The 13,548-nt window shown below is 37.2% G+C and overlaps 1 protein-coding gene across 1 annotated transcript; it reads right to left on the reverse strand.

The window, feature by feature from the left end:
- Nucleotides 1-493: 493 nt before the first annotated feature.
- On the reverse strand, nucleotides 494-5,598 carry LOC129747985 (uncharacterized). The gene is made up of 2 exons (XM_055742435.1): nucleotides 5,526-5,598; nucleotides 494-1,604 (listed from the first exon to the last, which is right to left on the reverse strand). Exons 1-2 carry the CDS (start codon nucleotides 5,529-5,531, stop codon nucleotides 1,062-1,064), a joined length of 549 nt encoding a protein of 182 aa, XP_055598410.1. The 5' UTR covers nucleotides 5,532-5,598; the 3' UTR covers nucleotides 494-1,061.
- Nucleotides 5,599-13,548: the final 7,950 nt, after the last annotated feature.

Consider the following 13,548-nt stretch of genomic DNA (forward strand, 5'->3'; position numbering starts at 1 on the left):
GTGATTTATCTCGAGGATTTGAACGCAGGCAATTTAAGTCTCCGCAAGCATCGAAAAATGGAGTTATGGCTATTTTACCCTCAACTCCCCTACATGTTTCGAATATATAAGCCATAACTTCATTTTCCGAAGCGTGCGGTGACCAAACAGCCTTCATTCGATTCCTCAGAAAAAAAAACTACACAAGATGAGTCTTATTCGGGGTAAATTTTTAGGTGAAAACATACATTTTTCTGAAATACTGAAGGGAAATTGAGGGTAGAACAGCCGTTTGTAAGCTCGTGGCGTCTGAAACTATATCCAATCGATTTTCCAGACATTTTCACAGATTTGGTTGATGTAGCAGGGAAGAAATGTAATTTCTTCGCGGTTTATTCACTTTTTTCCTCATTGTGGTAAGGTTTAACATTACAATTGGCAGGATTACAATTGAAATAGTATGAAATTTGTGATATTCACCCTTTGATCGAAAAATCATGTTTTTTTTATCAGTTTTCAGCTTTTTTTGGTAGTTTTTATTTTGTCTTGTTTGTACAGTTTGCCTACCACTCCGGTAGGCAAAAGGAAACAATAATTTATGTAGTATTTACACACTAACTGTATGCGCGGTGTCAACACGTTGAAAAATGCCGTTCGTCTGCTGTCTCGAGATTGGTCGTCCCGATTGTTTTCACATTTTAAGTTTGAGTATTCTCACGTTACGCTTTTTTTGTTTTTGTAACAGATTTTCTCGCTTCGGGTTTTGGTAGTTTAAAAAAACAAACAAACATAAAAAATGTAACCTATATAATTAAAATATTGCATCCGTTTAAGGTACTTCTTCACACGATTTTTTTTTAGATTTGGATGCGCTAGGAAGCGATGAAACAGAGACATTGATGATCACAATATAGGCGTGGGAGAGTAGCTTGAGCTTTTTTGTTTTTTGTTTAAGTAGGAATTTTTTGTTTTGTTTATAAAATACATATGCATTTTTTGGGAAGAGTATACTGGAGTAGTTGGTTGAGCTCTAAGAGTGGGGCTAGAACCAGTCTTGTTTTTGTTGTTGTGTTTGTTGTTATTTAGTAGGAGTGGAACTCAGCGTATGAGTGACCATGTGGTTCCCAACCGTGGGACTTGACCACCAATGGGACGTGCTTCTCGATGTAGACGGGCTTCTTGACGATCACTGGGACTGGCTTCTCGATGTGCACTGGGTATGGCTTGGGCACTTCGATGTATTCCTTGACCTTGTATGGGACCTTGACTGGGACGGCCACTGGCTTTTCGACCACGACTGGGACCTTCTTCTCGACGATGACTGGGACGTGCTTCTCCACATGCACTGGGTATGGGACCTTGACTGGGTATGGCACGTGCTTCTCAACTTCCACCGGGACAGCGACGTGTTCCTTCTTGATGATGGTGGTGCTGTAGTGGTGAGGTTCTTCCCATCCGTGCGACAGTTTCAGGGCGTGGTCCCAGCCGTGGGAAGATTCGTATCCGTACCCGAGGTCCCACAGGCCACGCTTGTCCTGCTTCTTCTCGGCACCTTCGGCTTCCGGCTTCTTCTCGATGGCGGCGCTGGCCACCAGAGCAATGGCCATGGCGAATACTACGAAAGCCTGGTGGGATGGTGGAAAAGATTGTTTTTGAGAGAGCTTTTCAATCTACTTTATTGGACTTCGGGAGGATTTAAGCTAAGTTATATTTCAGTAATAGAAATATATCTTTAAAATCTCTCCAATTTTTTTAAAATTTAGATTTTATGGACTGACAGATCATATTCCATTATTTTTTCATCATTTTGGGTAGATATAGAAAGGTTTAAGAAGCAAAATCAAAAAAATCAAACAAATTATTTACTTTGAGTTTCATCACTGTTTTGTATTCAGACACTAAAAAAGTCTATTTCCTACAAGACTGAACCTTGAAAAAGTAGAGAAAAACGTTTTAAAAACGCATTTTAAATTGTTTTGTCGAAAATCGATCACTGTAGGGGCACAATCAGAACCCCTCTGGGGCAGAATGAGCACCCTTTATCGGTGCACGATGAGCATTTTCTGCCGTACAATTGAGCAGCGAATTCAACTCGATGAAGTCAACTCAATTGTGGAGCTTCAGCTTGACGAATTAAGGTGTCCATGAGGTAACTCAGAGGACTCGAGTTCGATTCCTGGCCGTGGCCAATTTTTTTACTAACCATTCATGATCGATTATTTTGATTGTTGCTTTATACCCAATAGTCTATAAACTGAAACTCCAATGAAGCTCTGGGTGCCAATGAGGTAAAAAGCATAAAAGCATTTAAAAAAAACACGATTTAAAATTTTCGAGTTACACTATATTCCATTTTTTTTTCGAAAAATTAAGTTTTCGGCCAAACGTAATGGAAAAAAAATCAAATTTCAAAAATTTGAAAAAAAAAATCCTAATAAATTTTTAAATTTAAAGAATTAGTTGGCATAGATAGAACATAATAGATCATTTTTGCATTTATATCTCTTTGTCTTTAAGGTCTCAAATTTCAATTGCTTAAATTCATCTTGTTTTCGAATTTTTTTTATAAATTTCCTTTAGTTTTTTTTTCTTGTTGTTTCATACAAGTTCATTTTATACCTTCATGCTTAAAAGTATAATTTAGTTTTTTTTTCTATTTGAGTCACAACCTGACTGTTTATTGATTTGTTTTTTTTTCAAAACTTCAACAAAAAAAAATTTGAAATAATATTATTGAATTTCTAGTTCAACATTCAGAGCTAGTACCTTTACCTCAAAATTCAAATAAACTATCTTATAGTCTTATAAAAACATTTTAAATTTAGCTCAAAAACTCTATCAGATTTTTTTTTATATTTTTAAACCCGTGCTCAAAGTGCTGGTTTCAACGTAAAGCTCGATCATCCTATATTTAATTTTTTTTAATAATGGCTCAGCTGATCAAATTCGAGATATTTGTTCACGAAATTATTAAAATGATGAAGAAAAATGATAATTTTGAAGCTCAAAACTGCAAACTTCGAAAATATTGAAAGCTTATTACATGGTTGAGCGTTTGAATTTTTAGCTTTCAAATGCATTTTTCTAAACTTGGTGTTTTTTTGTTTTTTTTCCATTATAAAAAATCTATCTTATTCTAGTCTTCTTTCGAAATTTAAACAAGAATGTAAAATTTAAAATTAGTATTTTAACAACTCTAAACATGGAAAGTCATTCAACTGGAATCGCTAGAGCTGAAGTAGTTTTAATAAATTCAACATATTTATTTTTGTCATTTAAAAATGACTGATTTTTACTGATGGACAAAAGTATTCAACACTTTCAGTGTTCTGTTGAAGTTTCCGTTGTTTTATCCCATTCCTTTCGTTTTATGGAAGAAAATTTCATGCTCTTTGATAGAGAACATTTCACAGAATCTATACACAAAAAATATGCAAAGATCTCAAATTATTCAGAGTTACAGTAAATTAATATCAATGCGATGATCACAACTCGAGTTAGCTTGTGTCGAATACTTTTGTCCACCAGTGTAGATCAGATTTTTTTTTAATTTTGAATTTGTGAAGAATTGAAAATCGATGATGATGACAAATGATGAATCTTCGACCAAAATTATTTTTCTTTAAAAATTTCAATCTGTTGTAACCATCAAATTTAATTTTATTTGAAAATTTTATTTTAATGAAATTTTCTCCCATTTGAAATTGTAACATAAAAATCCATATCTGGAAAAAAGTTTAAGCTTTTAATTAGAATTGAAAAAACTTTATCAGAATTTTATTTATATTTATAAAACTGAGCTCAGAGTGTAGATTTCAACGTGAAGTTCGAATATCCTAGATTTTTTTCTCTATCATGACTCAGTTGTTTAAATTTGAGAAATTTGTTTACGAAATTATTATAATTATTGAGAAAAATTATAATTTGGAGACTTAAAAAGGAGGAAGAATAATTGAGCATAGGGAATTTTATGCCCTTAGATAGAGAAAATCTCACAGAATCTATTCTTATAAAAAATGTACAAATATCACAAACTATTCAATGATACAGTAATTTAATATAAATGTATTGCATTAGCTTGTGTCGAATACTTTTGGCCATCAGTGTAGATTAATTTTTTAAATTTGTGAAGGATTTAAATTTGATAGTTTTACGACCAAACTTTTTTTTTTGTTCAGAAATTTCACTCTGTTGGAATAACCAAATTTATTTTAATTTGAAAATTTTATGTTTCTGCAATTTTTTTCTAGTTTAAAATTGTAACATCTAAATCAGCTTAACGTTTTATCTGGGATTCAATTTTGAAATGAAAAAATCAATTTAAAGCCATAAGATATTTAAACTATTACCTTGATTCTATTTTTCATCGTTTTCATGCTTCCGAAGTTAATTATTTTTGCATTTTATTTCATGATTTTTACAACAAGATGTTATCGTTTTCAAACTAATTTGACTGTTTTAAGCCGACGCGGTATATTGTAATATTCAACCAAAATTGGCAAAAATCTTGATCTGTAGGTTTTTTATTTGAAAAAGGATCAGTACAAACAAATAACACTAATAAAAAAAATCGATTCTCGTCTTATAGAATCAATAAGAATTGTTTTACATATTTTATTTTAAAAATTTTCACGATAAGTCTTCTGTCAGTTCAAAACTAAAATTTCAGTAATTCGAATTTCTTAACTGAATTGATGTTTTTTACTTAGGAGATCCAATATCATAAAACTACATTTAAAGACGTTCTGATTTGTGAAATTACAATGCTTGGTAGCTCACAATCTTGCCTTGATTTTGTTTTCGAAATAATACGACAAAAAATATTTCGAAATTCGTCCTTTGAAGTTCTCAATTTGGAAAACCAACACAAATATTACAAAAAATTCTTTTTAAAGTTTTTTCAAAATGTCTTTCTTTTTTTTAAAAAAATTTCCAATGTTTAGCTTCGCATTAACTAAACATCGAAAATCTCATCACAGTTATGGAATAGTTAAGTGCACTACTAGTTACAGTATTTTTTTATGAGATATAAATTTTTACGAAGGCGTATAAAACTCAAATCTACAACTTTTTTTTGTTCTATAAATTTGAATTTTCAAACAATATTTTAAATGTTTTACGTTGGATTAATAAAAACCTTCTTTCAATATTTTTTTTACCACAGAAACCAACAAAATTGATTTCCTTTAAACATTGCAGTGAAAATTTCTTGTACATTGAACGAAAAACTCTAGGAATGTTGATTTCAACCAGATGTTTCATTTCTATTGAAGAAAATTTTTAAACTTTTTTTTGTATATTAATTGAAATTCAAAGTTGAATAGATTTAACGGCTTCAATAATCACAGAACACACGTTTTGTCACTTTGGTTTGATCTATTTGAATTCCATTCCATTTTCCATTCTATTAATCATATATTTATTTTTTGTGCTTCAACATTCTCATTTTCACTTTTTCTGGAGTTTTCACTGTTTGCTTAACACTTGATCCATCCTTGTTATAAAAATCCTTGTAAATCACTCGGTAAACAATTCTTGTTACGCACCTTCATTTTTCAACTGTTTAGGCCTAGTTTTGTTGGGAGAAATAGTAATAATACTGTTAAAAGTTCAAAGCTGACTGATGGCTTCTTGGTTCTTTCGCTAACATATTTATACGCGCAGCGCATCAGAGCGGTCAGCCGAATAAACGAAGGAAAAAAAAAGCTGAACTCTACTTCGGAGACCTCTATCCTAGCCGACGCCGCGCCGGTGGTAGGCCGGAGGTAAATCTAAGGTCCCCCCGGATAGAATTTTGAAGGGGGAGAGCATAAACCACCACTCGACACTCAGCGACAGAACGACACGCGCGGAGCGCGGAGAGTTGTGTGTGATTCATAACCTCTTCGAGCAAAGGAGCGTCAACTTAAACAACAACAACAACGACAAACCCCAAGAGTCCACTATGCGATGGGTGCCCCGAGAGGGAGATTGTTTCTTCTGCTTCTGCTTGTTTCCAAGGGGTTCTACCGCGTGCCCGCTGATCAACTATCTAGGGGTGGAAAATTCGTTGCAGCGATCCATCCGCGAGAATTCAATCACACGTGCCGCGTCGTTGTGCTTCGCGCTTATTTGCAACTTGCGCTCGCGCTAAGCGTCCAAACGAGAGGGGACAGAAAACTGTTCATGTTGACCCCACGAACGGAACATGCAAATCCGGCCAGGCTGGCTGGCCGGCAGTGATGCCATTCGAACTTCGGTCATTCTTGAGACTTCTGGTTCCATCTTACGACAGCCTGTTAAAAATTTCAAATTATCCTATTTGACTTATCGAATAGAATGTTCATAAGAGTACCCCAAGGTTCACAGACTTCAAAAAATTAATAAATTAAAGCTCTTACAGAAGGGCTCATATACACTGATCTCTCTTCAATTGTCGAATAAAGAAGGGCTTATACGAATCTTTTGGCCAGAAAGTTTTCGTACAACAAGCCTGAAGCATGTATTAAGTTTTGAGACATTTGAATATTTTTAGGAGCAATTATTTAAGAATCGGTTTTTGGTCATCACATTTTTATAATCGGAAACCTTCTTGGATTCCGACAAATATTTCGTTCCTAGGCCGCATCTCTGTAAATTTGTAATTAAAAAAGATATTACTTCTCGAAGCTTCCTAAAATATTAAAGGGCCAACTACAGAAAATGTGTCTAGAACGATAATATCTAAGCGAACTATTAAACGAGGAATGCTTGTCATTTTGTGGAATATTAGCCTATTTCAACCGTTTTTTTGCGGAGCATTGTAGAAAGTTTTTATTTAACTAATTTTTGTTAAATCTCAAGCAACCAATGTTATACCAGATAGAGTTTATCAAGTAAATTGGGATGAACTGGGATAATAAATGCATAATTGCAAGAATTACGTCCAATGAATTCTCTTACTTCATACATGACTTTATGAATATTACTGATATTTGATAAAAATTAAAAAAAAAAAAACTATTTCACATTGAAGTTATGTAAGTTGTACAGACGAAATAATTAGCATTCATCACCAACATTTGTCATTTGCTCCTACTCTCTAAGGTTATCTGACCGAATGAATATTAGGCCGAAAGGATAAACGACAGAATGAAGCCCAGACAATATGGTCGTTAGGCCAAATTGATTAAAGATAGAATAGGATAATGGTACAATATTTCGAACAAGTGAGCATTACGTCTTGCGTCCGTATGGCCGAACAGTCTTCGGCTGGATAACCTATTCGGCTGGCGGCCTATTCTGCGTGATAACTCATTTGGCCTAGCATCAATTCAACCTAGCAACCATTTGTCCTATCGTTCATACGGCCTAACGACCATTCGACAAAAAATACATCGGCCTTATATCCTAGGTTGCCGAAATCACAGAAAAATGTCTATTATTACAGAATTTTTAGCAAAATTCTATCAGAGACACTGAAAATTATAAAAATTGAACATGAATTCCAATATCCTTTTGATTGTGTTGTTGGGGAACATGCTCTATTATGCCCCATCTAAGCAAATCACAAATTTAGCATGAACATTACGAGTGAAAAACGTGTGAACTCGTTGAATAAAGTGTTTTCTACAAATGCCAAGAATTTTTCATTGTTTAAAATCACAAAAGATTATTTTTCAAACCCTAATCAAAAGCCACGAGCAACACGAGACCCCATAGTGGTCATTTCACCTCTTATTCACAACTCCTATCTCTACCTCCCCGTGGTACCAGCTGGAATGCGTTTAACTTAAGCGGAGATCGGGTACCCAACCCAGGTGGATGCTTTGGTCGCATGCAGACTGAAAAGGTGGCCGCACGCGTCTGTTCCCCAGGTCAGGGGCGGCTCAAACAGTGTCTGTCTCGCAGCGAGCGGCTGAATATATGAAATGCGGCTCCCGCCAGCTAAGTCCAAGATGGCAGCCCGATCGCGGTATAGGGACTTTAGACTAACAACCTGCTGCTCCTGATCTGTTGAATTGTTACAGAAACTGAGAGAAGAAATAACCGAATTGGAACTTTTCCAACGACTTTTAGCATGAAAACACGGACTAGAATTGGAACTTGGAATGTTTTGACCCTTGCCCAGCCAGGTAAGCTGGCTCAACTTGCTAGAGAAACTAGCCGCCTCAAGCTAGCGATATTGGGACTGAGCGAAGTCCGTTGGCCTAACACTGGAGAACACAAGACACAGTCTGGGCAAGTCAGCTTTACTTTGGCATACGAGGAGAACACGCTACTCGGGAACGAGGAGTTGGTTTTCTATTAAGCCCGCAGGCCTACGCGGCCCTCATAAGATGGGAACCGATAAACGAAAGAATAATCGTAGCCAGATTCAGAACACGGGTTAGAAACCTTACAATGATTCAGTGCTATGCGCCAACTGACGTTGCCGATTTGCAGGAGAAAGAGCAGTTTTACAGTCTATTGAACAGCGTGGTTGAGAAAATTCCGAAGGGTGACATTCAAATCCACAAATCCGCAAAGATTGGCTCCTAGTTACAATCAGGACCTTGAGCGCATCATGGGGCGCCATGGTCTGGGACAGATGAGCGAAAACGAAGAGCTGTTTGTAGAGTTATGTGGCAACAACAACATGGTGATCGGTGGATCGTTTTCCCCCCATCGACCAGCACATAAAGTCACAAGGATATCCCGAGATGGCCGAACAGAAAATCAAATTGACCACATCTGCATCAGTCGAAAATGGAGAAGGAGCCTCCTTGATGTCCGCAACAAACGAAGCGCAGACATTGCATCTGACCATCACCTCATCCTTGGTGAGATACGACTGAGAGTTGCACGTGTCCAACAGCGAGAGGAAAAAGTCGGGTGTCGATACGATGTCGGCCGTTTGGAGAATCCAGAGGTGAAAAGGGAATACGTTGAACAGCTTGAATCCCGAGCCTTGGAGCTGCCGACAGACGGAACAGTCGAAGAACAGTGGTGTAGAATCAAGAATGCCTTTATTACGGCGAGCCATGGTATTCTCGGTACAGTTTGTGAAAGACGAAGTGAATGGATGTCGGATGAAACCTGGAGGTTGATCGATGATCGGAGAAAGGCGAAAGTTGGAATTGAGCAGGCATGTACCGGATCAGCTAAAGCAGCCACCCGCTTACGATATGCGGAGCTTGAAAAGGCAGTTAAACGAGCTTATACACTAGACAAAAGAGCCTGGACAAACTCCCTAGCCGAACAGGGAGAAAGAGCCGCCGCCATTGGATATATCCGATTATTATATGATATTTCTCGCCGCCTTAGTGGTGCAAGGACTTATGCAAGAATGCCGCTGAAACAACGAGCAGGTCAGTTATTGACCGATCGAACAGATCAGCTCAAACGTTGGACTGAACTACAACTTTTCCGAGTCACAAATAGCGATGGCCGACAGAATCCGCAGCTCGAGACGCCAATAGTAAGTCGCATTAATGGCGTCAACTCGGAAGCCTTCGCTGGCTGAAATAGAAGCGGCAATCAAGGACATTAAATCCAACAAAGCGCCTGGAATCGTCTGCATTCCTGCTGAAATGCTTAAAGCTGACCCTGCCGCACCGTCTTTTCGCTGTCAGTTGGAATACTGCAACATTTCCGGCCGGCTGGATGCAGGGTATCCTTGTAAAGGTCCCGAAGAAAGGAGACCTGATCGAGTGTGGTAATTGGCGTGGCATAATTTTGATCCGTACAACTCTCGAAGTACTCTGCAAAGTGATCCTGAACAGGATCCAGGATAAAATCGACGCTGCACTCCGACGGCAACAAGCTGGATTCCGATCCGGCCGATCATGTGTGGACCACATCACAGCGCTACGAATCATACTGGAACAAACGAATTCCAGGACTCTCTTCTGCTGGTGTTCGTTGATTTCGGAAAAGCATTTGACCACGAAACATCTGGGCTGCTCTAAGACGACGAGGGGTCCCAGAGAAACTAGTCCATCTCATCGAAGCACAGTACGAGACATTTTCGTGCAAAGTCTTGTACGACGGAGTCTTTTTCGAACTAATCCCGGTAACTGCTGGAGTGAGACAAGGATGTATTTTGTCACCGCTGCTTTTTCTCATCGTAATGGATGAGATCTTGACTGGATCGATTGACTGTAGACCAAACCGAGGATTGCCGTGGAATCCTTCAACAATGGAGCAACTGAACGACCTTGACCTGGCAGACGATATTGTTTTGCTCGCCCAAACACAACAAGACATGCAGAGCAAACTCGACGACCTCACAGGAAGCTCCAAGGCAGCAGGTCTCAAAATCAATGTCGGAAAGACCAAGTCGATGGAAATCAACATATAAAATCGTTCCAATTTCGTGGTAGCTGGACAACAGGTTGAGACAGTGGAGTGCTTCCAGTACCTTGGTAGCCAGATTACGCCTGATGGTGGTACCAAGAAGGACATCGAAACCCGGATCAGAAAAGCCCGATTTGCGTTTTCGAGTCTCCGAAACATCTGGCGCTCACGCCAGATCTCTCTACGAACTAAGATCCGAATCTTCAACTCAAACGTCAAATCCGTATTGCTGTACGGGTGTGAAACTTGGTGCACATATGCGGTGACGACGCGAGAACTGCAAGTTTTTGTGAATCGCTGCCTGCGGAACATCATCCGCGCTTGGTGGCCTGGCAACTGGATCTCAAACGTTGAACTTCATCGCCGGTGTCATCAAAAGGCGCTAGAAATCGAGATTCGGGAACGTAAGCGGAGATGGATTGGGCACACGCTGCGAAGAGATGAAAACGAGATTTGGAGAGATGCGCTTGATTGGAATCCAGTTGGGCATCGAAGAAGATCTCGAGGCAGGCCCAAAAGCTCGTGGCGGCGTAGTCTAGCCGCTGAAATCCGAACAGTTGACGAGAACCTTGGCTGGCAGCAAGTGAAGACGCTGGCTCCGGATCGCCAGCAGTGGAGATCTTTTATCTCAACCCTATGCGTCGGTCAATCGGCGCCGGACCCTTAGGTAGGTAGGTTATCAAAATCCACAGAACTAATCTGTGTGACTTATTCGCCACACCAAAATCACACCAATACTAAAAGACTTTTCGACTAGAAAGAAAAATTAAAATGGACTAAATGAAATTTATAAAAACATTAAGAGTTGTTTTATTTTGCCTGAATTATTCCTGAGAAGTGGTTTTTACACATTTTTATCACCTTCAATTCAGAATTGGCCATTTTGAAAAACAGTGCTATTTTCAGCATTTTAGTGGTGGCGCGTTACAACGAACGCAAGGGCCGTGATAAAACATACCCATAAAAAGCTTATTTTAGCGAGTTTAGTGTGATTTTTAACATCAAATCATAATTTAGATTAATCTCTACCGATGTATCAAAAAATATTTTCTTGTTCATTTTTCTTCGCTAAATGACACCTTATTCAAAGTGTCTTAAAATATACATCGAGATAAAGAAAAAACTAAATTGTGAAATTCTCACGAATCAGGGACATGTTACGGAATAAATCATACTTGCCATGGCAAATCACAGCATTAAAAACAAACTGGTAGTATTTCACAGGCTTAAAATGTTACAGTTTCTTGGAAACACGTGTGGCGCTTTCCCCTAAGGCATCTATTTCATTATGTTATGAAGTATTTTGGTCTTTTGTAGATTGTATTATGTTTTTTTCTTATTTTATAATTAAATGCAATATTATCTTGAGGCTAAAACGAGCAAAAATGAAAACAAACTCAGCTTCAAAAAGATTTTGCTAAAAGACAAAAAGTGATCAACTGATTATAATGATTTTTTTCCAACCGGTTCGATAAAAAAATTCTTATGTAGAACATTTACCATCAATTAATAATTGTTAACTCGATTTGCTGAAATGCTTATAAAATATTGTGTTTTTTGTGTTTTTATTACTTTATTGTACAATTTCATGGAGAACTGTGAACTCATTTTAACGTTTTGCAAATTTTAGTTGGTAAAATCCACCATTTTTTCGAAGTTCAATGGTCAGAGAAAAATTACTCGAAAAACAAACTTTTTTTTGTTGCGATCATGGAGAGCAAGAATCCAGTCTGTACGAATACTAGAGCAGGGCTGCCTTGGCACTACTTTCATTCAATATTCCTTGGATTTTTTGATTGTTTTGTTGTTTTATTCAGGATTTAAAGCCTCTTGGGTTTATGTCATGAAATGTCCTGATTAAAGAAAACATCGCAATAAGAATCGAACTTGTAGTTCAGTTATAAGAACATCGAAAAAATCTGCAATAAAAGAGTTAACCCTATTCAAAGTATGGTAATCTTCCGTTTTTCGATATGAACTTCATTCCAGCCAAGAATTTGGTCACTTTTGTTGCATAGATTAAGGCATCTACAACACCTGAATTTCGCATTTGTTAATGCAATTTATTGTTGTACTGAAAAATTCTGATTTTTTTCACTTTGCGGTGTCCTCATTTTTGACAAAACAAATCTGGCACCTTTGTTTGTTGTGTTGATTCGGGATGCCGCCTCCCTAATTTACTTTTTTTTATTCTTTTTTATAGGAATTTAACCCATTAACGTCATTCTTCCTCGTCTCAAATTTACGTACCATTATCAAACAAATTATTTGATAAATCTGATTTAATCTTTCAATCAAAGGGGAAGGATTTATATTTGTGTAATTATGTTTTAATCTATAACCAATCTTAAATTCGAACCAGTGTTTTAATATTGTCAAGCATAAATTTGATTACTACACATATTTCAAGTTATTCGAAAGACTTATTTCTGAAGTTTCTCAAACCCACATCCCAGTTTGAAAAATCTACAGTCATTATAAAAGCATGGAAATTTACAGAAAGTTCGTTGCGCTTGACCTCACTTGAAAACTTTACAAAAATAGTGATGCAAATTTGCCTCTTCAATGTAAGGGATTTTCGGCAACCATTTGTAATCATTGAATTTTTGAACCTGGATATAAAAATATGAACATTATAAAGAAATTTTTGCCATCTTCCCTCCATGTTGGATACAAGCTGCGTATACCCAAGCGACAAAAATTTCGGATAACATTCCTCTTTCAGGTATGATCAGCTCAATTGTGTATTGTAATTCAACTTTTTGTTAGCTCAATTTTTAAGTAGCTTAACGAACTTTAAAGTTGACAAAAAGTTCACATAAATTGCTTAACAACTTCTAACCAGCTTCAAAAAGCACTTTTATTTGCAGTAAACAAAAAACCAAAAATTATAATTTTCCGCTACTTTAAATGCCTTTTTAAGTCCGCTTATTCGATTCAAAGTACCATCAAGCATGTTTGTTTACTAACTAAAATTTAAATAACATGTTCTGACTGAGCCTCATGCCCGAGCTCGCCGCTTGAAAATCCAGTTACTTACTTGCTGCTCTACATGAACATCATGAGTGTGCATAGTTAGGGAACGATATTTCTCGATGTGAAGATTTCTTTTCAAACAGACTTTCTGGTTCCAAGTTTCTACTTTATTTCCACTTTCAAGTTGTTAAAAAATTCTTCCGGAGCTAAATGTTTACTTCACATTGTCGATTCCCAAGTGTTTGTTTGTGCAGACACGAGGCAAAGTTCGAAACATGTAGAATAAAGCCTTTAAAT

Source organism: Uranotaenia lowii, chromosome 2 (assembly GCF_029784155.1).
Source record: "Uranotaenia lowii strain MFRU-FL chromosome 2, ASM2978415v1, whole genome shotgun sequence".
In the NCBI taxonomy this organism is placed as follows: domain Eukaryota; kingdom Metazoa; phylum Arthropoda; class Insecta; order Diptera; family Culicidae; genus Uranotaenia; species Uranotaenia lowii.